Genomic DNA, 26427 nt, shown 5'->3' with positions numbered 1-26427 from the left:
CTTATTTTTTGTTCATCGCCCGCCATCCTGTTCTATACACATGGTAAATTTTATATAAAGTTCATTTAGGGTGATTTACATCATTTCTACTAGCATACTCTTACATCTTTCTGAGATATCTGATTTATTCAACTGTTGTCACATATATCATGATAATAGCTCCTTTATAATTTATACCAAGTTCGTTTAGAGTGATCTACAGAATTTTACACGGTCATTCTTTTAGCATGGTTTTAATTTTTTTTTGAGATGGCTGATTTATTCAACTATTGTCACACATCATGATAATACAAGTGACATACATTGTATTGTCGAATTTGAACCGTATAAAGTACAACTGATTTATTTCCCTCTTTTGGGGTAAACTGCAGCTTTCCGTGAAAATATGGACACAGATAGATAGACATACAAGATGAGCAAAATGTGAATATACATAATACATTTAAGCAATAGTTCTTATGGCAATTCATTACATACTATGGACTACCCCAAAAAATAAACATGGGTTTCTTCTCAATATTCTTGATTGCATGTGCCGGACTCTTATTATCAAGAAAATCTTGGTATCTTTAACCAATGAACCTTCATGCATGTCGCTATGGAAAGAAATACAACCACCCTGAGATGGAAACATTTTTCTTCAATTCTTATAACAATAGTTGGTTATCAGCACTCCACAGAACCTCCATCTGCTGTATGACTTTGGCCATCCCGCATTCCTATTGAAAGGAGCTTCAATTACACCTTCAACCATCAATGATTCTTCAGATGACTTGTTATCATCCTATTGAAGGACCACTCATGTAACAAGTCTTTATTCCAATGTTATCTTACAAAATCATCATATGCTTCATGCTGTCAATTATACAAGTGGGGTTTTTAGGTGTCTTATAGTCAGTGGATGCCGCCTTAAGATGATGCAGCTGCAACTTTCACTGGCTTTAGGTTCTGGACTGTGTTCCTTCCATGGTCTAGCAGCATGGCAAGTAAGCCCAAGAGGTACAAGAAGCCAAGTTGTAGCTTCATGACATAGTCTAGTGTATGCGTAGAAATGAATCCACTTGTCCTCCTAATCCATGACAGTGTTGTTATCTCCTCCCCACCTGGTGACACAGAAAAAGATGTAGATAGACAAAGTCAGCTTTCAAGAGATCCACGCATAGGGCTGGTGTGTGTGTGTGTGTGTGTGTGTGTGTGTGTGTGTGTGTGTGTGTGTGTGTGTGAGAGAGAGAGAGAGAGAGAGAGACTCACTTCCAATCCTGAACAAGTTACTCCACTCAGTTGCATCCAACTTGGACTGTGAGGCCTTGATTAAATCTATTAGTGCTTCATTGACCTGAAAATTATTGCATGGAATATGATGACATCATCAGTAGATATCATCATATTAATCAACTTTATCCATTGATATTGTTAAAAAATCCAATCGGTGTCTTAAGGCATCTAAGTTAATACAAAATTCTGGTGGTTAGGATTTCTCCGACCATTACATATGCAAAGTTGACCATGGTTTCCACCTTTAATGACATGCTTATTTTATCAGCGCAATGTCATAATTTGTGCTGCTGTGCCAGCCCATGGGAACACGAAATTTAAAAAGGATAACCAAGCAATAAGATAAGCTCCTTATGCATTGAAAGTTGAAACCTAAAATGTTTCATGCACTTGACGTTATCTGGTGCTATTCTTTCTCAGTTTACAATAATGAACCCACCTCTCCAGGTTTCTCATGGCTCACCAGATGGGCACCATCAAGTTCTATCATTTTTGCCACAGGATACAATTTCTCTGCAATTCTCCTTGCATGAGAAACCTGGGCAATTATGTCATCCCTGCAAAAAACAAACCTTAATTTGTATACCATTCTTCAACAAACCATGTTCATCAGATAATGACAAGCTTCCTAGATGCATATCATACTATCAGAATGCTAGAGTTGCAATGCTTGGTAGCTGCAGAAAGTGATAAAAAGAAGCTCAGTACATAAATAATAAACTTAGCACATAATAAAATTCAGCATAAAACCAACCTGCCATGAATGACAGAAACAAGAAACCCAGAGGAGCGAAGAATATCATATTCATTCGATGTCATGTTGTGTGTCCAGCAGGCATTTACTTGCCCTTCAAATCCATGGTTGGACTGCATGCCAGTGGAGGAGATGTTCTTCACATACTCCTGCAAAATGGTTTTGTTTCCAAATGTGAGCACATCCTATCCATTTGATAATGGATAGGTATCATGATTTGAACATTGCACACAAACAGCTTGCTACATTACATTATGATGCTTAACACAATTGCACATTTACTTGAAAGATTTAGCAGCTAAATTAATCACTTGGAAATGATTATTATTTTTTCCCTTGTCAGAAACCATAAAAAACATGGCATAGAAACAGGAAGTGTTTGATAAAACATTTACTTTCTTTCATTACTTGGATAGATGGTAATGTGAAAGTCAGAGACATGAAACCAACGCTAGATATTCGTGTTCTTGTTTGTATGGTGACACATATTATGCTTTAGACTAGTTATTCGCTCGTACAGTTAAAGGTAGCTTCACTTATGTCACAGATTGGCTGGTTCTCTGTAAACAACAGATATATTTTTATCCAATACACTGTACAGAGAATCGAGGTGTGGTGGATGGTTTAACATTCTCATGGTTTTTTTAATGATTGATAATGATAGCAGTTTATGCAAGGATATTAGATTTATAACTAGGGTTATAAAAAAAATGCTAGTTACACATTAGCCAAGGAAATCATTTCCAAAATGTGAAATGCAACATTTTTGGAACAATTTAGAAAGGCCAGTTAAATATGAAGAGAAGTGTTCTCCAAAATTTTGTTCTTCCATATAGGGAAACATTTCTCATTCAAAAGAAAACATATTTTCCCATTGGACATAGGTTTAATTGTATATTTATGGAAAAATCTTGTAACATTAAAAAATGAATGTAATATGATATACAAGGGAGATTATTTATGTAATTTGAGTTGACACTTAAAACAATAGTTTTTTGAGAATTCATCTAAAAGTTCTAAATCTAATTTCTAGACCATAAAGCCCCATTGTAGCAAGCTGTCAACACTTAAACTTGTGTGATTCTCCAATCCTTCTTAAACTATCTTAATATTTTGTTTAATTATTACAATATATAATTTTTGTATCTGATATTAAGTAGCCCTACAGTGCCCGATTAATTTGTTTGTGCAAAATATGAATAACTTGTATGAATATGTGATTGTAAATTTATACAGATGCAATCAATGTATTCAAATATTTTATAAAAAAAAAGTTGAGAAAAAGATTGTCAGTTAATGTATTGTATTAGTATTGTTTTGAACCTTTTAAACACTTGAAATTAAAATGGAAAACCATTTTCACTTTCCAAATGCTTCCGAATTCATTTCTTATTTTGATTATCAAGTTCATTTAGAAGTGCAATGGATTAGATATTCGATCCGAATCTGAGATGTTATTTCCAGATTTGAATCCATATAGTAAGATTCAAATGTGCAGTAAGATCAGATTCAGATTTGTTTAAGCAGATTATTTGTGGATTCAGAATGGATTTGGATCAATATTTTAGGCCGGCCTAATTTAGGTTCAGAACAAAATCTGATCCGATTGCATTTCTTTTTCAATAGGCAAACTGGAGGCTAAACTCCGTGGGTTCAAACCCGAAGACCCTTCAGTTATAATGCTGCAACATTACCATCCAGCTGTCATTCAGCCTATCCAATTGCATTTTTTACAAATAAAGAGGTTGTTCTAATCTTTTTTATCCAGAGTCCAGACCCAGTATTTCCACATATATTTGGATCATGATTATACCCTACCTCATTGGTTATGATTCAAATCTAGACTGGGATTTGGATCAACTATTTGTATTTTGGATTTGGATTCAGATCTGGCATGATCCAGACCATACCCAATCCTTTTGCACCCCTACCCAGTTTAAAAAAGAAAAGACTTCATTCCCTGTTTCTATTTTGCTGCTTGCTCCATTAAAAAGCAGGCCTCACTTGTTTGTGGAAACTTTCCATTTTCCTTTTTGACAACCTTGGTTACAACAATGATGCAAGTAGTGGCAGTTTAATATAATCACAAGAATGTGGTGATGACATATAATGAATATGGTAGTGCTGTTGTTTTAGTTCATGGCTATGATAGGATGATACAGCGAAAGGAGTACTGTTCTTCAACAATGATGATACTGATACACAAGATAGTTATACAATACCCATGGATAGGATGGGCATTCTGACTATTTATCGTTGGAGAATGTTGTTAGTTCTCACTCACTATAGACAATATAAAAGTCTCTATTATTGTTAGTCATTAAGCATTATAGACAATTAGATAGATAATTGTGTTTAGACAACACAGTCAAATTATCAATCCAATAAAGTATGAACCAGTGTAGCTCTTGCCACAGGGAAACTGAATTACTCGATGCAACTAGCACTAGAGGGGGGTTAATAGTGCTTTTAATCTTCCTCTTTTGAAATTTGAAGGAATTTGAATACTGCAAAGCAATCACACACAAAGAACACAAGAATTTTATCCTGGTTCGGTCTTCCAGACCTACATCCAGTCCCCAAGCAAAATCTGCTTGAAATTTTCACTATCACACTTGTGTCACCACAAGTTCAAACAGACCAAAATCGGTTCCACTTTTAGCAACAACCCTGTTGAAAGCAAACACCTCCTTTAAACCAAGGAGACCTTTTTCTTTTTACAGAAAAAATAATCAACCTACGAGTCTTTCTTATGAATGCAAATGGAGTAAAATAGGCTTCTAAGGTTCTTGAAATACTCAACTCACAATTTCACTAACTCACAAAAAGAATTAGAGTGACAAACCAGAGTAAAAATACTCAGTGAGTGAGAAAACAAATACTTGAATGAATAGGAGTGAAAAACAAGAAATTCGATCTTTCAAATCAATGTAATTTGATTCAATTCGATTCAATTCAATTATTTTGAGTGTAACACTCTTATTTATAGCCGAGGAATTCCATACTTTGGAGGTACGAAAGGGTGTCAAAACAGTCAGTTTTGAACAGTCAAATCATTTGAAAAATTGAAAAGACGCACTTTTAAAAAGTTTTAGAAAACGGCTATATTAGTCGATTGGAATAGTTATTAGTCGACTGAAATCAAATATTAGCAGACTGACAGTTAAAGTTAGTCGACTACTCTGTCTAGCCGAACAAATTTAAATTTTGGTTTTTGAAACTTAGTCGACTAAAGAAAAGTTAGTCGACCGATGAATCATCAGTAGACTGAAAAAACTTTCAGTCGACTCTGCTAAATTTTTTAGAAATCGAACATTCTGTCCGGTCGACTAAGAGTCGATTAGTCGACTAATCAGAAAGTTGACGTTTTGCTTTGAAAAACTGGCGCAAAAAAGTTAGTTGACTGATGAGTTTATTGGTCGACTGATAAACCTGAAAATGTGAGTAAAGAGCTTTCTAAAATAATTTTCGTTAAGGGTTCTTTTAGAAAAGTTTTTCCTAAGTATTTTTAGGTGAAATGCAAGTGAGATATGCAATCAAATGAAGGCTCTTACAAGAATCTAAGACTTTTAAAGAGATTTACATTTGCACACTTGTCTTCAAAGATTCTTCAACGAATTCTTCAATTCTTGTCATCTTGCTTTATTGCCTTAACTGAAATTTAGTTATTCCACTTATTCATCATCAAAATCTTGTACTTGAAGTGTCGTATACAGCTTCCTTGTCTTAACATGAATAGCCATTGAGGTTAATCAAGAGGCTGCCTGGCAAACTAATAAACTGCTGACTAATGACACAAAAATTATTGTGTTAGTTATCTCAAGTCACATGCATTTTAAGCCAGCCAGGCATACAAACAACTATTGCTCAATAAGCAGAGTGTTAAATAAATAGCCCCATGTAGATCAACATATTTTTCTGCATAACAAACTGGTAAGCATATTTTCACTGAATTTCACTTGCACTGTGGCAACCATGGACCAATAATACAATGTCCTTTGTGTCATGTGATTATTCTCTAAATTTAGTCATAGCAATCTAAAGACTCCAAAATGGATCTATATTCTGAAGTGTTTACTTTGTAAAGGCCTCCGGCCTCTTCCCTGATCATAAATATTTGTGATTTCATTAATGTGAACTGGGTACAACTAGTTACTGTCTGTTACAAATAGTTATCAAAATATACAAATGCATCACAGCTACTCATGAAGAATCATGACAGCAACAATATTCCCAAGTTTAATCCATGTAACCTTGAGCCAAGATTATGACATGGTTCTGTTGCATTTACAGACATTTCAAACTTCATTTCTTACAAGGTTTTATAACTTCGAACCATCACTAGAGTAATTAGAAATCCAAGATTTTTGCAGATCAGAATTGATTGTACCTAGTGTTATTTGGGTATGGTTCCAAGGCTCCACATACCAGGGAATTTGATATCTATTCACCTTACAAACCAGTTTGTCCTTTGTTTGTATAACTAGATGGTTGACTTTGTACCTGTGTAAAATTTGGAAAGTTGTCTCATTATCTCTTATGGACACCAGACTTCCTCCAAGTTCTTGAAGGAAATCAAATGGTAGATCCAGTGCTTATCAACATGCAAAAGTTGATTAAGTGGATATTCTATAACTGCACACTCAAGATCTTCCAAAAGCTTAAGCATTGTCTGGAAAAGGAAAAACTCACTAAGTGTTCAAGTAAAACGTGAAATTATGTATTGTTCTTATGATGCTGATTGCCCTTACTTGGTGCAAAATTGTCCTTCTTGTGTGGTTTCCAATATATTCATTGAGATATTCCTGCAGACACAAACACAACAATATGACAAATGTCTAGAGGTGACACTACTTAATTTACAGTAAATTCAAGAATGATTATTTGAACTCAAAATATGTGGAAGATAAATAACATATTATGTATCAATCAAAGCAACATGGCACAGCAAGCATCAGAAAATCACAAGAACAATATTATACTTAATACAAATGAAAGCCTGCCAAAGAAAATTGAAGCATGTAGAAGATGAAAAATCATGAAATGAAATAAACTAGGTTGTCACAAACCTACATATTCCTTGTCAAAGTTCTAACACTGCCATCAAACATTTATCTTGATGCAGAACAACACACAAGTGTATAAGCAATTTGTTTAGAATGAAGTAAGTGAACCATATCAAGTTTACAATGAGGCCAGTGAACTATATCAAGTGTAACATTTCTTTTAGAATATGGTCATTTTAGAGGTAGCAAGGTTCTTGGAATATGCAATTCAATGTTAGCTAGCATCTTAATGATGACCACTACATAATTGTTAAAATGTATATATATATATATAAGGAAAATTTGTAGCTGATTTATCCATTATGTGCTTGATGAAACTTGATTGCACTGACCTGATGGACAGAGTGCACAAAAAACAGTAAAAAATGCAAAATGCACATAAAACAAAAAAAATGCAAAACATGCAAAAAAGACCTTTAGCAGCGGTTTTGAAGCGCCGCTAAAGGTCCTGTTTCCATTGGGACCTTTAGCAGCGCTCAAAACCGTTGCTAAAGGTTGTCCGGGGAAGCGCCCGATATTCTTCTTTTTGTTTTTAGCAGTTCTTCAAAAGCGCCGCTAAATGCCATTTTTGCGCAAAAAAACACTGAGCGATGCTCAGCAAGATCAAGTTTTTAATCATGTATGGATCAAGCAGCTACGACTCTCTCTCTCTCTCTCATATATATATATATATATATATATATATATCAGTGTAAATGCGCCTCAAGGCGCAAAAAACATGCCTCGCCTCAAGGCGAGGGGCTTTATGCCTTGAGGCGCATGTATAAAGCGCAAAAGCCCTGAGGCGTGCGCCTCATAAGCCTTGAGGCTCACGCCTCATTCTTTTGGTCAAATGAGGGTCAAAACCCTCATTTGACCAAAATTTAGGGCTTAAACAGAGAGAGATCGGGGCCCTTTTATTTTTTGGATAGCTCTCACGCCTCTCTAGTTTTCTCTCACACAGCCTCTCTCTCTCTCTCTCTCTCTCTCTCTCTCTCTCTCTCTCTCTCTCTCTCACACACACACACACACACACAACAATCTCTCTCGTGTGGGAGCTCGAAAATAGGTATTGTCTTTCTCTCATCTCTCATTTTTTTCTAACACGCAGCCTGCAGAAAAGAGTTCTTCCTTGCCTAGACATTGCAGTTTGCATTTCCCATAGACAAAATAAGGAAAATGAAAATGGTGTACATGCATCTTTTCTTGAGAAAAAAGAGATATACGTGCATAGCCCAAAACCAATAAAATATCCTGAGTCCATAATAGGGAAAAACTATTGCCAACCTGTTCAAATGAATTTGTGACAATTGTCAAGTATTGAAGGGGTGATTTTAACAGCTTAATGTAAATTTTCTTAGAAGCCATCATATTCGGCCAGTTAAAGGAATTCTTAGCTTAGTATATTGGTCTCCCTAGGAATGTTCTATATCTATGGTGATAATGGATATATCAGGTTTATCAACATGAACACATGTGAAACAGCTGTCTTTGCGTGCTCACAGATCAGTTTGATCTTCTGGATGTTTTATCGGCAACCTGTGATGGAATGCCAGTCCCTTCTTTTACACGTAAGATCGATGACTAAATAGATGATCTAAACTACCTTTACTGCTGGTAAATATTTGTAAAATTAAAAAAAAGTGTTTCCAGTACTTAATGCTTTCTGATAAAACACATACAGTCTCTCTCTCTCTCATGCTTGTATTTATTTGAGATTTTTTATTTCTTTCCAATGTTAATTTTCAGTATTTGCTTCATCAATAAGGCATTTTTTATTTATTTGTAATTTTAGATATTTTTTATAGTTTTTTTAAGTTAATTTTTTTTTTTAGGCTTACGCTTTATGCCTCAAGGCTTACTCTTTGCCTCAGATTTTGGTGGAGCGCCTCGCTACACCTCAATGCTTTTCACAACACTGATATAAATATATATATATATATATATATATATATATTAAATTGTTTTTCTTTCTTTTGTAATAGGTAATACCCTTAAGGGGTATTGTGGTAATTTTGTACATGTAATACAGTAATAGGCTCTGCTCATTAGGGGGCAGAATGGTAATTTTGTACATGTAATAGGCTCAGAACTAACTTCTTTTTATTTTTATGTTTATTCTGTCCTTTACACTTTTGTAAATGGCAGTTTTATCTTTTAGTCAATATAGCTGTTGAAAATCTCCAATAGCTATATTTCTAGTTGTTGGAGCCTTTTCCAAAAGTTATATGGGTCCTCTTGGCCCTCTTATTTGTATATAAATAGGGACATCTTGTCTCATTAAATGAATGCTTTCTTAAGCATTCTATCTTAATAAAGCTTATTATTTTTTTTATGTTTTTTGTATTCTTTTGTGTATGCTCTTTGATGCCTCTTATGATCTCATGGATTTGCCATTGATTGGCTTTTGTATTGTCCCTTTGTGGACTTGTGCTTGTGCACATTTAGGCACTTTGTAGTCATTGTATGCGCTTAGGTTATGTCACAGGGATTCGGCTAGACAGGTGCCGCACCCGCGTCGATGCGATGCGATGCAGGTAAGGGTGCGGCACCCGGTGCGGTCAACCCAACCCTGGGTGTGGTCAACACACTCAGGGTCATTTGGGTCCATTTTTTATTTTATTTTTTTAATTTGCCCTATGAAATGGGCTGCGGGATAAGCTATTTAATGGAAGTCATGCTCAGGATCTTGGAGACTTCTCCATTCTTTTTCATGAGATGAATCGTGACTTCATGCGCAAGATTCAAAAGAAAAAAATTGCAGAGGCTTTGAAGAAAATGAAATCAAGAAGGGCAATTGGCCCAGATAGTATATCTATTGAGGCTTGGAAATGCTTTAGAGAGAAAGGTTTAGAATGGTTGACAAATCTTTTTAACAAGATTTGGCGGACAAATAAGATGCCTAATGAGTGAAGGGAGAGTACTTTGGTGCCTCTATATAAGAATAAGGGTGATATACAAGATTGCACAAACTATCGTGGTATAAAACTCATGAGTCATACTATGAAACTTTGGGAGAGGGTGATTGAGTCTAGGTTGAGGAAGGTTGTCATGGTATCGGAGAATCAATTTGGTTTTATGCCTAGAAGATCAACTATGGAAGCTATACATCTTCTTAGACAACTTATTGAGAGATATAGAGAGAAGAACAAAGATTTGCATATGGTTTTTATTGATTTGGAGAAGGCATACGATAGAGTACCTAGTGACGTTCTCTGGTGGACAATGATGAAGAAAGGTATTTCTCTCAAGTACATTAGTATAATTAAAGATATGTATGAAGGAGTAGTAACCAATGTCCGCACTTGTGGAGGGGTGACAACCAATTTTCCTTTAACGGTTGGGTTGCATCAAGGATCTGCTTTAAGCCCTTTCCTATTTGCTATAGTGATGGATGAGCTTGCGAGATCAATTCAAGAAAATGTGTCATGGTATATGTTGTTTGTTGATGATATTGTTTTGATTGATGAGTCTAGAGCTGGGGTTAATGCTAAGTTAGAATTATGGAGACAGACATTGGAAGCAAAAAGTTTTAAGTTGAATAAGAGTAAGACAGAATATATGGAATGTCGGTTTAGTAAGCAACGAAGTAGTGATGGGAGTGTAGTGAAGCTTGGTGAGCAAGAAATACCGGTGGATGATTGTTTCAAATATTTGGGATCTATCATTTAAAAGTATGGAGAAATTGATGGAGATGTAAATCATAGGATAAAGGTTGGGTGGATGAAATGGAAAAGTGCAACTGGAGTGTTGTGCGATCGTAGAATGCCATTGCGGTTGAAGGAAAAGTTTTATAAGACGACTATTAGGCCCGCTTTACTATATGGTACAGAATGTTGGGTTGCCAAGAGACATCATATTCAAAAAATGAGTGTAGCTGAGATGCGTATGCTTAGATGGATGTGTGAAAATACAATAAAAGATAAGATTTGAAACAAGGAGATACATAAGAAGGTAGGCGTTGCACCCATTGAAAATAAGATGAGAGAGAATCGTTTACGGAGGTTTGGACATATTCGGCGAAGGCCTAATGATGCTCCAGTTAGAAGGATAGAGAAATGGGAAAATATATTAGTTAAAAGAGGTCAGGGTAGGCCTAGGAAGACTTGGATGGAGATGATAGGAAAGGATATGAATGCTTTGAACCTCACCGAGGACATGGCATTGGATAGAAATGATTGGAGGAGAAGGATTCGTGTGGAAGACCCAGAATGATTTTCTTTTTTGGTTCATATCGCCGACCCCAATTGTTTTGGGATGAAGGCGTAGTTGTTGTTGTAAATGGGCTGCGGAATTTAAAAAAAAAATCCCCCGGACCCCCCTTCTATATATATATATATTTATTTTTTATTTTTTTTTCCTTTTTTATTTTGTTGTACCCACACCCATGTGACATAGTGCTTAGGTGCTTTTGTATTGCCTTTAGCATTTGTATTGTCTCTTGTAGTACTTGTTCTTGTGCTTATGCACATTATGGTTTGCTTTCCACTTGATTTCATTGCATGGTATCAGAGTCAAGAAAATTTTCTTGGTATTTTTCTTGTTGGGTCTTGGGGCTCTTTGATTCAAGTTCGTGCTTCGTGAAGGAATCGTGATTGATGTATGGCTTGAATTCAAGGGAGATGTTGACCCAGTATGTATCTTAAATCTTTATATATATTATTATTTTTTGAGTTGTCTATCTGATGTATTACGTATGAGAAAACACTTATTTTTCTTATCTTTGAAAAATTATTTGTTATTTTTAAAAGTTAAACCTTTAAATATTTTTCAAATTTATTAAAAAAAAAACTTTATTACATGTTTTATAAGGTCTATAATATTTATTTGATTTTGTGAAATGATATTTATACATGAATATGCTTTTATGAGATCTTGTTTGAATCTTAGGTTTTTGAACTCTCTTTATTTAATATGTATGTATATAATCTAATATCCTTGAGCTATGTCACATAGGTGCGGGTACGGGTGGGATGCAGCACTTTAAAAAAACTTGGGTGCAGGGAGGATATATATATAATTTTTAACAATTTTAAGTTAACCTACGTGTATTTGTGTGCATATATATATATATATATATATATATATATATATATATAGATAAAAATGGACTTGATTAGGGTTAATTGAATCTACTTTTGGATAGAAATGGACCTCAATATGGTTGACTTCACCTAACACAAAGAAAGTTGTGTCCAAGTGTCGCACCCGCCTGGGTGCGGGTGCGATGCAGGTGTGGTGCCCTATTAGAAGAGTCTGTGTGATATAGTTCTTGAGCATGTGTTTTTGGCACTTAGATGCTTTATTTGAGCACTTCATGGTTATAAATATTAAAACATGTCTTTATGTACGACTTCAAATTCATGTCTTTTCGTTTTTTAGGGTTGTGATCTTTTGTTGAGGCTATTCCTTGTAAGCATGACTTGGAAACTTGTGGTATTTATGTTGAACTCCCGTATAAGGTTTATGATTGTATTCTAAATGTGTATTTTTAATATATATATATATATATATATATATATAAAATATTTATGTTATTGTGTGTTCTCTTGTTACGCCTATTTATGGCTTGTGTACTTGCCTCTTAGGAAGTGTTTATTGTGAGTACACTCATTGCACTTGAATGATTTGTGCCTTACATGCTTAGTGCATCATAATCATTAATAAAAATATTTATTGTAAATGTTTTTGTGAGAGTTCTCTTTGGAGACCTTAGTGGCATTTGTGCCTTGTGATTGTGTTATTTCTTGGTTTTATGGCTCTTTAGTAAACATTATCTTACATGTTTTTACATCACATGAGAATTTAAACATAATGCTTCTTGCATGATTTGAGTGATCAATAAACTATTATTTTATTTGAGCCTTCTTTGTATGTATCCTCTTTGTGGGACTTGTGGGTGTGTCCATAATAACCACTTTTGTGCTTGTCCACTTTTGATTTTGGGTGAACTTTTGCTTATGATCGAAAGCTCCATGATTCTTCACATGCATTAGATCTATAGAATCATATTGTTCTTTGGATATTATAATGTCTTTTTTATGCATTCTGTGTGCATTATTGTGAGCTTAATGAAATAATATTTTTTTTTAAATGTGTTTTCTCAACCTTAGTGGCTTATGTTTCCATACCTTATAGGCATGTGTTTGTGCCCTTAATGGCCTTGAATGTGGATTTGTGAGAATTAATAAAATTAATCTTTTAAGTATTGTATGTTCTTGCCTTAGTGGCATTGTGATTATTTCACTATTGGCTATTTTTCTCTTAAATTACCATCTCATTGCATTCCTTATAAGGCTTTTTTTATTTTTTTATGCATATTACTATGTCTTATATGTGGCCTCATGAGGTTTTAGTGACTTGTTTGCATCTTGTCATATGATTGACAAATCAGCTCTTGTTTATAACCTCTTTTTGAAAGTATTTTTCGAGGTTTTCTTGTTGCCTTATTTTGTCTATAGTTTAGACCATCACTTTTCTATTTGATACATCCATTATTATTATTTGGCCTTTTCGATGTGAGTTTTGTGCAACTCTGTTGTGGAGCCAGAGTTAGTTGTTGGGGTGAGTTATATGTGCACCTCTATCTTCTTGTCAGTATAGATTGCCAAGTTTATGAGTGTTGTATTAGCACTTGTTTTGGCTTTGATTGATACTTGATTGACCTTTGGTTCTATAAGTAAGTTGTATCACTCAATTGTGTTTTTGTGCACCTCGGTGTTGTGGAGCCAGAGTTAGTTGTTGAGGTGAGTTATGTGTGCACCTCTATCTTCTTGTCAGCATAGATTGTCAAGTTTATGAGTGTCATATTGGCACTTGTTATAGCTCTGATTGATAATTGATTGACCTCCGGTTCTATAAGTGAGTTGTATCACTCAATTGCTTTTTTGGCCTTTGTTGTTTATTGGATGCTTGTATCGATCTTTGTTAGTGATGGCTCGATTGTTATTTGTTTGTGATCATATTGGTCCTTATGGATTAAATCTCATAATATTGCAAAATTTATTGCGTTTACCTTGACTTGGATATTGTTTTCAAATCTTCTTGCTTATTGACAACAGTTTGTCTTCGTCATAGTATTTTTGCCTATCTTGTTTCTTCACTCTTCCCTCTTATTTGAGTATGATATTATTGATTGTAGTTTTACAACCATTTGTGAGGTGAGGGATATGCACCTCTTGTGGTTTTAGCTGATATTTATTGTCAGTTTAGATAGATGGTATTATTTATGTATCGTCACTAGTATAGTTATTGTTGACATTTGTATTTGATATCTTGTCTCATGCACTGATACACTTGAATTTTGAGGATGTTGAGTTGGAGGTCAAAGAGGTAATTGCTTGTCATGAGCAAACTATTGTTGAGATTTGCAAATAGCATTTCTCTTGTTATGTTGTATGTGGGATATTTTAAATTTCTTCATGTATTTCCTAATCTTTTCCACTGCTTGTCTGTCCTTGTATGGAAAATGATAATCCCTTAAAAAATTTACATGCATTTTTTGTGCATTCTCTACTTAATAAAATTATTATTTTTATGTGTATCATCTTGGTCCTTAGTGGCTTTTGTACTTGAACCTATATTTGGGTTGTATGAGTGACTCTTTTGCCTCTTGTACATGAACCCTATTATGTTATCATGCATTATTATGTGCATTAAATATGCTTTAATTGCATGTTGGATATATATGTTGAGGATATTTAGATTTTTTTCATGATGGTTATCTTGCATTTTTTTGTATGAATTTAATTAATTCTTCCTCTTTTTGTGAGCTCCTTTGATCTCTTACATTTAATATACATGTTGTCATGTTTTGTTTAGTACAATTAATGAGTTGTATCTTTATTTGAAATGTTTTCCTAAGCCTTTGGGACATTATTGTAAAATTGTTTATATCTTATTGATATTTTATGTTTAATATGTGCTCATCTTTTGAATTTTAGTAATCAAAATTCTACTATGTTCAGAATTTATGTTTCCTTAAGAAAATATGTTGTTTTTATGGTTACGATTGTCTAAAGGAGAAATTCTTAAAAAAATGATTTTGAAGTATATTTATTGTGTCTAGCTTAATGGCTATTGTATTTTGCTTGAATTGCTAATATTTCTAAAAAATTTAAATTATTGATTAAGGTGCATATCTTACTCACTTTTAAAATTGCTTAGTTTATAGTACCTTTATGTTTTATTATGGAACTTAACCATCCTCTCTCTCTCTCTCTCTCTCTCTCTCTCTCTCTCTCTCTCTCTCTCTCTATATATATATATATATATATATATATATATATATATATATATAATATTCTTGTTCAAAATATATTTGTTTTGAAACCATAGACATATAATCTATAACTATTTTTTAACTATTGTGTTAAACGTTTTCTTTTAAATCTATTTAGTTAGGATATAAAAACTTCTTTTGTATAGTTGGAACTTGTTCTCTCTGCAGGTTCTTAAAGATGATATGGGGTGAGAAAGAAATTTTGTTTCTCATGAATCATATCATGAAGATGGAGATAGCCGATGAAGGCATTTGGTGAAGATTATCAGTAAAGACTTGGATCATTCTCTTTGTTTTGTATTTTCGAACTTTCAGTAATCACATCGTAAGTTTGAGGGAGAGTGTGTGTGTGTGTGTATATATATATATATATATAAATATATATATATATATTGTAGCTGCTTGATCAGTAGGTGCTTGAGCACCTACTTGATCATGCTGCTTGATGGATGACCAGCGCAAAAAACAAAAAAATCAGCGTCAAAAACAAATTTTTGCACCCAAAATACCCTTTAGTGGTGCTCAAAAAGCGGCGCTAAAGGGTTAGGGATGCACGCGTTATTACAAAATTATAATGATGTGTGTGTCCGTTTGGACATTTAGTAGTGCTTTATGAGCGCTGCTAATGCCCCTTTGGCGCATTTTAACCTGTTTTTGACGGGATTTTTTTTGTTTTTGCTCTAGCGGTCCATCAAGTGCGTGATGGATGGCCAGCATGATCAAGTAGGTGCTCAAGCAGCTACACTCTACTCATATATATAATTTTAAACTGTTTTTCTTTCCTCTGTAATAGGTAATACCCTTTAGGGGTATTGTGGTAAATTTGTACATGTAATAGGCTCTGCCCATTAGGGGCAGAATGGTGATTTTGTACATGTAATAGGCTCGGACCTTTAGGGGTAGAACTAACCTCTTTTTATTTTATGTTTATTTTGTCCTTTACACTTTTGTAAATGGCAGTTTTGTCTTTTAGTCAATATAGCTGTTGGGAATCTCCAACAGCTATATTCAGTTTTGTCTTTTAGTGAATATAGTTGTTGAAAATCTCCAACAACTATATTTTAGCTGTTGGAGCCTTTCCCAACTGCTATATGGATCCTCTTGTCCCATTAAATGCAATGCTTTCCTAAGCATTCTATCTCAATAAAGTTTTTTTTTTATGTTTTTTGTGTTCTTTTGTGTATGCTCTTTGATGCCTCTTATGATCTCCTGTATTTGTCATTGATTGGCTTGTGTATTGTCCCTTTGTGGACTTGTGTTTGTGCACATTTAGGCTCTTTGTAGCTGTTGTATGCACTTGGGTGCTTTTGTATTGTATTTGGCATTTGTGTTGTCCTCTGTAGGACTTGTTCTTGTGCTTATGCACATTATGGTTTGTTTTTCGCATGATTTCATTACACATAACATGGTTTAGAAGTGATTAATTGAAAAAATCAAGAGAGATGTCAATGCATTTTGACAATAACATGGAAATCGAGATACTCTGTCCTCTAATTTGATGCAGTAGGCATCTCAAAGTGAATATTGGCTTTCAAATTTAACTTTGTTCCATACACATTTTTCTTAAATCATGAAAAGTTGCATATTTTAGTCAATATGTGCTTTTTATATTATAAGTGAACACGAATTTGAAGGTTCCTAAAGTCATTGCTTCCCAAGATGAATATTACAATATCTTCTTATCAAAGTTATAAGAGCCATAAGTTAGGGCAAGCTTGACATACTCTATAAATCTGAGACTAGAGGTGCACACGAGCCGAGCTTAGGCTGGCTCGGCTCGGCTCATTCAAAAAAATAATTGTTCAAGCTCGGCTTGAGCTCAAGCTGAGCTCAAGCCGGGCTTGAACAACTTTTGTACAAACTCGGCTCGAGTCAAACTCAAGCTTGGCTCGGCTTGGCTCGAACCAAGCATTTTTTATTTTAAAAAGATTAATGTGTAGTGAATACAGTGGGTTTCAAACTACCCACCCTCCTAGAAGAGGGTTAACACCTTACCTGTTTAAGCAAAGCCTTCTGATATGTTTACTTTGCAAACATAAATTGTTCATATTATATTGAGTGCACTATATAACTACACAAACCGAGCTTAATAGGGCTAATCGAGCCCAACCGAGCTTGATTGCCTGATCAAACATGGCTCGTTTATGTGTACCGAGCTTGAGCCTGTGCTCAAGCTTGGCTCGTTTATCTACTCGAACGAGTTTGAGCTAGCTCTGCTCGTTGTGCACCCCTATTTGACTCATTAACTTGAACTTATGCTGCTTAAACAATGATGAATTGCAAATCTCCAGTTTCTAATCATGCATTCTCGTAAGTCTAAATTTGTTTTTCTGCTTTCTACAGGAGACTCCACTGGGAACTAGAGTATGCACCATTTGATCTGAGAATCAAAATCATATTATAAATTTTGTTTCTCCTGCTGTATTTTTCCTATCAAGCCTAGTAATCTCATTACTTAACAAAGTCTCTCACCAGACAGATGAATTTGTGACAACATTTATTTGGCATCCAAATGCATATAATGCATCTTGTGATGTTAGTTGAGTATAGCATGCACATGTGTGTGTATATACTGAGAAAATTTATAAAAGCAAGCTTAGGGGTAATAGCAAAACAATTGTTTTGTGCCAATGATATCTAACAGTTGAACACTTTACAGCTACAGTTAAATTTTTTCTCATACATCATAAAACTTGCTTACACTAGGTTAGTGTCCAAATTACTTACACTGCTTCTAGATAAACGTACCACACGATATTAGCTTCCAAAGGATAAGATTATAGTTTCTTCAGATAGGCAAATTTTGATACCGGTATTAAGAGTAGAATACCGATCTTTTCTTATAAAAGAGATGCACAAGTACAAAGCCTCAACTAATGAAGATAAATATTTGGAGATGTAGAAAAGATGTGCTCCATCAAATATGTTTCATAAACTGCAATCAATCTTCACGCTAATTCCATGAGTCATGCTAAAAAGGAAAAGAAAAGGCATGAAGTTGTTCTAACATGTCCTATGGTTACACTTTATATGTAAATGTTCACCACTGTAGGATGAAGAGACAGAAATGAGGGAAGAAATTGAAGAATCAGCCATATGCTCGAGTACATACAAAGGAAAATGGTCGAGATGAACAAAATGCAAATTATAAAAGGAAGATCAGATAGTGTGGCTTGCCAGGAACAATTGTTTTCACACACACACACACAATATTACTGAAAACCTTGTAGGAAATTGTAGAAAGAAAGATAAGATTTCAGATTAAAGCTGTGATCAGAGAACCCTTAACACAACAAGATGATGATGATGAAAAGCAACAATCACACCAAAAGAATTTTTCAGTGTAATCAGGAATAACAACAATAAATTAACAATAAAAGGTATTTGATCAGGAGTTTTATTACCAAAAGTGTTTCACTATCAAAAATATTGTGACAAGCTAAAACTGCTACATCAAAAGTATCCATAGGCTGACTAACCTCTGTATAATGAGTATCTAAATCAACAGCAGCTCTTTGCTCAGGAGTCTTTGCTTTTAAGAAACGAATTGCAACTGATAAGAATTTCCGATCGACCTGCATGTCAAAAAGAAAGTAACTGGTTGTAACTTATCTATGGTCTTCCATAATATTTGATTTCTAAGCGCAAAGTATGCTAATGCTCTACTAATAAATAAGCAACACAAGATCAGCATGCCTTCAACTGTCTATGAATACTGCGTTTAATTCCCATTCTAGTGATCATTTCTGAAAATTTTCAGATTGCATATAACAAGGATTTGTTCCCTCATATTCATGTTCGTTTAAAGTCACTGATTCACAAAGTGGACTTCATGCAGTTACCCTATGTATGGTGGTTCTGCATGAGAAATTGCACAGACTTTCTGCCTGAGGCTGGTCATTAAGAAATAGGATGCCCTTGGTGACAACAGAGTTTTTAACCATTTTTACAGTTAATTTTCGGTTTCTTCTTACCAAGGTACAGATGGGACCTACCTCTCACTAGGTGCAAAATGGGCATAAAGAAAATCTTGAAGTATCCAACAATGCCTGAAACAAAAACCAAACTGTTTTTTTCATCCAGTGCACACATATGGCAGAAATGGATATCCATGTCCATATTGATTGAAGATAGAAACATATAAAACATCATTCCCACGGAAACTAATGATTTTTTTCATATAGATCAAACCTAAGCTGGCATTGCCTAGGTTATTTATACTTCTATTTTTTTCTGTAGCTTTTCACCAGGTTATAATATTGCAATGACATAATAAAGATCTGTTAGCTTCTTATGCTAAAGCTAGCTCATGCATCCCAATGGTTTGGATCAGAAAATCCAACTGCTTTTAAGGTTTTGGACTTCTATTAGCTTGACATCTTCATTCAAAATACTTGACACGTTTCACTTACACCTGTAAACAAAAAACTATTAAGCTGGAGTTAGCATGACCATCTGAAAACAATCCATGCATATTCATTGCACCTCAACATTCAATAACATGCAAGGCCAATTTGCGCAAAATCATGTGCAACAATTCATGTTTAGAAAAAAGAAATGACTAAAAAATTTGGTCACAATTTAATCTGATGTAATTTAAACCTACATCTGAAAGTACTAACACAAAATAAGGTAAAAATCTTCAGCCAGATCAACTGTTCCTTCCATTTTGTTAACGCTGCTAGATAATTTCAGGTTATCATGATTCTCAACCTGTTCAGAAACGGCTGGAACTTATTTGAAAAGAAGCAACCATCATAAAGTGGAATTTAATGATTTATCCACTCTACCATCACAAGAAGTTGGGGTACCTTTTGTTTTGTGCTTGTGGTTCAAAATAAACTACAAGGAATTAATTGCTCCAAACTTTTGTTTACTAAATAAGCAAGAACATACCTTGGGAAAACATTCAAAACCCCCTCCCGTAACATTAAGTAAAGCCAATGATAAAATTCTCTCTGGTGCAATAGATGCTAGTTTGCTGGCTATCATGGCACCTGTTCTAAGAGCAGCTACAGTTAGAAACAATTTCCCATGGCTGCCAGCAATGATGCAGAAGGATGACAGGAAATATGCAAAACCCTTTTCTCCCAAAACTATAGATCATCAAAGCTTTCTTGATATCAACCAAATTATTTTGATAAGATATCACGATATCATGGCTGGACATGAAACTCAACCAGGTTAAACGAGCTAGCCAGAGTCTTGAACTGAAAGTCATATGGATCCAGACTATAATTTCATCTGCATTCCAAATCAATGTGTAACTCAAGCCAATGCAAGACATGGTACTAAACTATACTTTCATGAGTATGGTCGTACATCATTCAGTATAATACCAAGTCAGTTTATCATGACATGGGCCAGATATTTAAAAAAGAAGTATCAAGAGCACATGGACTCACCCATTGAATGCCCAAAAACATGAGCTTTTTTCCAGCCTAAATGATCCATAAGAGCTAAGGCATCCTTTGCCATGATAGTTGTGCTGCCATCAGTAACAACTTTAGTAAACACATGAATAAATATCTTCTGTTTTTTCTCCCCTAATTCATTTTAAAATACATAATTTACAGAACCATTTTATTTTAATATGTGCTCAATTATATGATGGCATTAATTTTCCTGTTTCAGACTTGGAAATAATATAATCATGCAGAATTATGCAGAAGATAGGTACTGGCAATGCAGACAACGAAAAAGAACACAAAAAAAGATAAGATAGTAAAGAGGGAGGGGGAGGAGGGATCAAAAGCCATATACTTATTTCTTTAAAAGATAATATAGAGGGAGGGGGAAGAGTGGACAAAATCCATAGAGTCATGAAAAGACTGTATCAATGATAGATTAACCTGTTTCTTAACATTATTTAATTCAATTTAGCTATTGTTGTACTCTTTCCATAAAAAAAAACTATTGCTGTAGGGAAACAATAACGGGTCAAAGAGAAAAAGAAACTTCGTGGTTAGCGTCACGCTTATGAGAGAATGGAGGTCGTACAATAATTAAATTATGGCTATAAAACGGTCCAAATAGCCGATAACATCAATGTTCTATAAAAATAACTTAGAGGCGTCTCCTCTTTTCTGTGTGCAATGCATGAGACCGTGTCCCCTTCAAGTGCAAATGGAAAAAAATAATAATAATAATTGATTTTCATACTAGACCTACAGAATTAAATCCCAACCTCAAGAATCGAGGGGAAAACAAAAAGTCACATCGGAAATCCATGGCACTAATGTAATTGATCAACACGTTTTTCATAAAATTAAATTTCATATGGATTATCCAAGAAAAGGAAGTTTTTAGGGAAAAATCATAAGTCGAAATCCGGTTTGTAGAAATTTTTTAGTGGAAAACAGCCCTGTTAATAAATTAATCTATTCAGATAAACTCAAGCGGCAAGAAGAAAGGAGGTTATGGGAGAGAAAATTTATGGGACACACTTTGGGCTGGAAATTTGCACAACCATTCTTATATAAAAATCTCTTACTTCCATTAAATTAATCCTACTAATCAAATCCATCCTTATAAAGGAAATGTTGGAAACAAAAAGGAAATCATGGGCAACAAAGAAATCAAATATTACCGTCATGATTTGAAAATCTACAACACTGTAATGGCAAACAGCAGAAAAGAAATTGAATCCCATCACACCATACAAACTGAAGGCGTCAGAAATTAGGAAATTGATGCGCAAAGAAGGATCAGAAAGTGGATTTCAATTACAAAATCATGCCACTACGCAATTGCCATTTGAGTGAAGATCAACACCCAACAAAAAATAGACAAAAAATGATACATACGTATACTCCGACTTGTCTTTGGGCACGGAGCTCCGGCCCATCCCGCGATTGTCGAAAGTGCAGACCTCGGTGCCATCATCACCGCACATTGAACCACCACCGACCAGGGCGTTTGATTCAGGATCAGAGGCCACGAGTGGAGACGGATGGTCCCTCCCTTCTTGGCTGTTGGGGGCGTCCGTCCCTGCTAATCCTTTGACCTGAGGACCCCATGAATCGTGGGTACCCGCCAAACCTTCACAAAATCCCACGGACAACTCGATAATCAGATGCCCACCATGAGAGAGATTGAGAGAGAGAGAGAGGCGCGTACCAATTATGAGGAGGACCTTGGTGAAGCCGCGACCATAGGTCTGGTAGAAGATTCTCACCGCATTGGTGGAGATTGACCCGTCCTCTCCTTTCTGATACTTGCTCACCTCGCAAAATGGCATCTTTTCGATCGAGAGAGAGAGATGGAGGTGCGGTGGTGGTTATTTGTAGACAGAGTTGGTTTTTTTCCTATTGGTCGGTTTTGCTTGTTTCATCGATGAAAAAATGACAAAAGAGGGAGGGTGGTGGTGAGTGTCTGTTCTTATCGTGATAGTTGAGAGAGAGAGGGAGAAAAAGAAGGAAAGAGGTGGGTCGGCTCTTATCTATTGTTAGATAAAAAACGAATCATCAGCACCATGGTCCCTCCATCCTCCTACCTCAAAAAAGAACACATTTTTCTGGTGTTTACAGAAAAAAGTGGTGTGTGTGTTGACACATAGGCCACCCTCATATTATTAAATGTTTTGCTTTACGATTGTTGTAGTCAATCTTGGTTGTCTTTTACTTTTCTTTCCCTCTTTTATTTTCAAAGAGAAACAACTACCTGCCACCGTTGGGCTCTTATGCTTACCTGTCTCTTTGAGTTTCAACGGGGCACTTCTTTCTTTCTTTCTCACTCTTTTTTCTTCTTTTCTCTCATTGTATTAAGAGGTTTAACTTCTTTTAAAATATCAGATCTAACATGAAATTTCACAAATCATACCTGGCTTCATAAATTAATGAGACCCTTTGGGTTTAACCCCGATTTTAGTCTGACAAACCCTAACCCTATAGGGTTTGGTATGTGTCGGTTCTTGGTCAAACCAGACCCATTGACACCCATATCTTAGTGGGAGAATTTTTGCGACCCGGCTTTTTGTTTATTTCAAAAGATTTGCATGGTCATTTTACATATATTGCTTATAACTTATTGTAATTTTGCATATAACTCTTTTTTTGTGTGGGAAACATTCTGCATATAACTCAAGGAGATGCTCAGGGTTGACAGTAAAATTACAATTCATCATGCATAAACGATGCAAGTAATTTACCATGAGCTCTGCACACTAAGCTAGGGGTGACTGGATTTGTTTTAAGATGGACATCTCGAGTTCAAAACGAGCAAGGTGCATCTCATGCATAAAGTAAAGCTTTCTCATGATCCAAAGAAGGGCTCCACCAACCGAGGGGCTCTGAGCATCTAATGCATGTCACCTTGTGTTGGGACTTTGCAGGTTCAAAACCCAATGGTATAGTTGTATAACTGGTAGGGGTCTTCTTGACCCCAGCTTGCCTTTAAAAAAAAAAAATAGAGGGCTCCGTCAGTTTGGTAGGAGCTTAAAAAAAAGAGAATACCTCTAAAGTTTTACACAAAGTCCAAGGGTGTTGGAATCATAATCACAAATATCGGTCTCCACTATATCTCGGTAAGGTAATTTCTCGTGATAATATATGTTTAGTTAACAAATCTCAGAAAAATCTTGATAAAAACTAGGTACTTAAAAAATTTTTAAAATATAAAAATAAGAAAAATAAGAAAAAAAATCCATGTTTATGTAATACAATACTTATATAATAAAAAATAACTAAAAAATATAAAAAGAAAGAAAAAATGTAAAGATATAGAAAATAAGTTAAAAAGTAAAAGGTAACTATAATACCGTGATCGTGATAAATTTTTTATACTTTCAAAATATCATGATATTTTATCTTTAATATTGTTTTATGAATTTACAGTTATATTTTAAAAATATCGCCTATATCTATGACTATGGTTGGAATAGAGCACTGACAATGTTACACCTCTTGGCGACCCTGAAATCGGACATTTCTCTCTTAACATCAAAAGAAAGGAACCTGCTCTCGGCGAGACGGCCCTCTCCAATATCAGGTGTACATGACAATTTCAGAAAAGCTAGGCACGCCTATTTTACAAACTCAGGACTTTATAGTCCGTTAACTTGTCTAGGTTTAATAAGAGAATGGGCTTTCCTTTTTTCATTTTGAAGAGAATAATGCAGGAGACTTGAAGCACATAAACCTGCATCGAGGCAATGCAGCCAATAGTAATAGTAAAGGCTGGAAATTTTAGATGATGCTTGTTTCATGCCCTATCCTATGAAAGAGACCTTCTTTCATAGGAAAGAGGCTCCTTTTTCTTAAAAAGAGAGAAACAAACATCTCCATAAGAAATATATAGTGGGGCTGCCCACATAATAAATGCAAAATTGTGTCTTTCCTATCAAAATAAGTTCACACCTCCTGGACGAAACACTTTCCTTCTTAGGCATCTCTTTCAGGCTTCCCTTAGGTGGAGCCATAGTTTAAAAAACTTGTCCGGTCAACCCAGTGACTTGGTTGACTCAGCTCGGATCGCCCAGTCGGATAAAAGATGAGAAAAAACTTGTTTTATACAAAACTCGGCTGAGTCATCGAGTTGACCCGACTAAGTCATGGTTGAGTCATGCATATATACATATATAATATATTTTATATATAATTACATATATTATATGAAACATAATATAAATATATATATTATATATAAAAATATAGTTATACATATATTAATAAAATTATATATTAAATATATTATAAAAAATATTATATAGTATATATTATTTATAATATATTGATAAAATATTATAATATATATATATATATATATAATTTAAAGTTAACATGACCCAACTGAGTTACCAATTTGACCTGGCCGAGTCACGGGTCACTCAAGGACGAGCCGAGTGACAAGTCAACGAGTTTTAAAACCATGGGTGGAGCATAACAAACTCTTGTTTAGTTCTTGCCACTTTAGAGATTGACAGCCCCTTTATTTTTAATAGTTTTTGTGTTTTTTATTAAGGGTTAATTTAATATTAAACTAGTTGTATTTAACTTTAGAATGATTCAACCTTTTCAAAATTATTAAATTATTTTTAAAATAATAATATTTTAAAATACATGATTACTTTTCGGGGCATTATAGGTCTTTTAAACTTCGAACAAAAATAAAAAGCTATACACCTTTTTCAAAAAAGTTACTTTATGAACCTATCAAATTTACCTTGTCTATAAAAAAAAGTAATCATACATTTTTTTTAAAATATCATTCTTTTAAGAATATTTTAATCATTTTAACAAGGCTGAATCCATCTAAACTTAAATTCAACTAGTTTAATGTTATATTAAACCTTAAATATAATATTCTCAATAGTTTTTGTGATATATTCTGTTATAGTTATTTAAATATATATATATATATATATGTGCCCTTGTGTCCTACCTTTTGTCTAAAACCCGTATTCATGCTTTGAATCTGTGTCGTATCTGTATCCATGTAACATGGTTTTCTGATACTATATAAAATGACAATAAGAGGCAGTTCAGTGTGCATTTCTCAGTGGTTTGCACATATGTTGCTGAATCAGAGCATCTTTCAGCACCTATATAAGATCGACCATTAAGGAATCACCTCTTTCGGTTGTCAACAAGCTTTGACTTCTCACGTACCCAGCTCTACAACAGAACAGAGAGTCCACTGGCTCTTAATCTGAGGCAAGAATGGCATCAACTTTTTGGTGCTTAGTGTTTTCTTCATTTATTACAGACAAACCCACCCAGGATCGAAGACCTGACTGTGCTGGTCTTAGCCTTCCACACTTATGGTCTTGTACTGTTTGTCACTCGGTGTTGTCTAGATGGCGTCCGGCATTAACTAACTGGTTTTAGCTATGCAGGTGACACTAATAGATTTTTTGGCTGGATAGGGGCTCGGATCAGGAAGGAAATTCTGTGCAATTCATGCTTCCAAGAATGAGCCTTTTTATGTTTTTCTGATAACGAGGAGAAATCACCATTAAGGTTCAGATGCCCTGTTACAGGCCGAGAGGTGCCATGTTGACTGTAGCCCTGCTTTGGTGCCTGCAGTGTAAAACTCTTACGAGTACTCCCTCTCTGCCTACCGAGAGAAGTTTC

At 34.8% G+C, this 26427-nt stretch overlaps 1 protein-coding gene across 1 annotated transcript; it reads right to left on the bottom strand.

Annotated features, from left to right (window-relative positions):
- Positions 1-413: 413 nt before the first annotated feature.
- LOC149843408 (uncharacterized) lies at positions 414-22897 on the bottom strand. Its single transcript, XM_089999771.1, has 10 exons — positions 22475-22897; positions 22162-22396; positions 20761-20843; positions 20252-20352; positions 18835-18930; positions 6781-6834; positions 2030-2178; positions 1715-1832; positions 1252-1336; positions 414-1103 (listed from the first exon to the last, which is right to left on the bottom strand). Exons 1-10 carry the CDS (start codon positions 22593-22595, stop codon positions 910-912), a joined length of 1236 nt encoding a protein of 411 aa, XP_089855897.1. The 5' UTR covers positions 22596-22897; the 3' UTR covers positions 414-909.
- Between the last annotated feature and the right edge of the window lie 3530 nt (positions 22898-26427).

The sequence above is a fragment of the Nuphar pumila genome, chromosome 3 (genome assembly GCF_984573655.1).
Source record: "Nuphar pumila chromosome 3, dmNupPumi1.hap1.1, whole genome shotgun sequence".
Taxonomy (NCBI): Eukaryota; Viridiplantae; Streptophyta; class Magnoliopsida; order Nymphaeales; family Nymphaeaceae; genus Nuphar; species Nuphar pumila.
The sequence above is the reverse complement of the archived record's forward strand: the minus strand, read 5'-3'. Positions and strand labels throughout refer to the sequence as shown.

Bases quoted from the DNA above. Each gene is read 5' to 3' on its own strand.
- LOC149843408 (XM_089999771.1), bottom strand. From the start codon at position 22,595: ATGCCATTTTGCGAGGTGAGCAAGTATCAGAAAGGAGAGGACGGGTCA. The intron at 22,397-22,474 runs GTACGCGCCTCT...GATTTTGTGAAG, and splicing joins CAAGGTCCTCCTCATAATTG to GTTTGGCGGGTACCCACGAT. The intron at 1,337-1,714 runs GTGGGTTCATTA...AATAATTTTCAG, and splicing joins GCCATGAGAAACCTGGAGAG to GTCAATGAAGCACTAATAGA.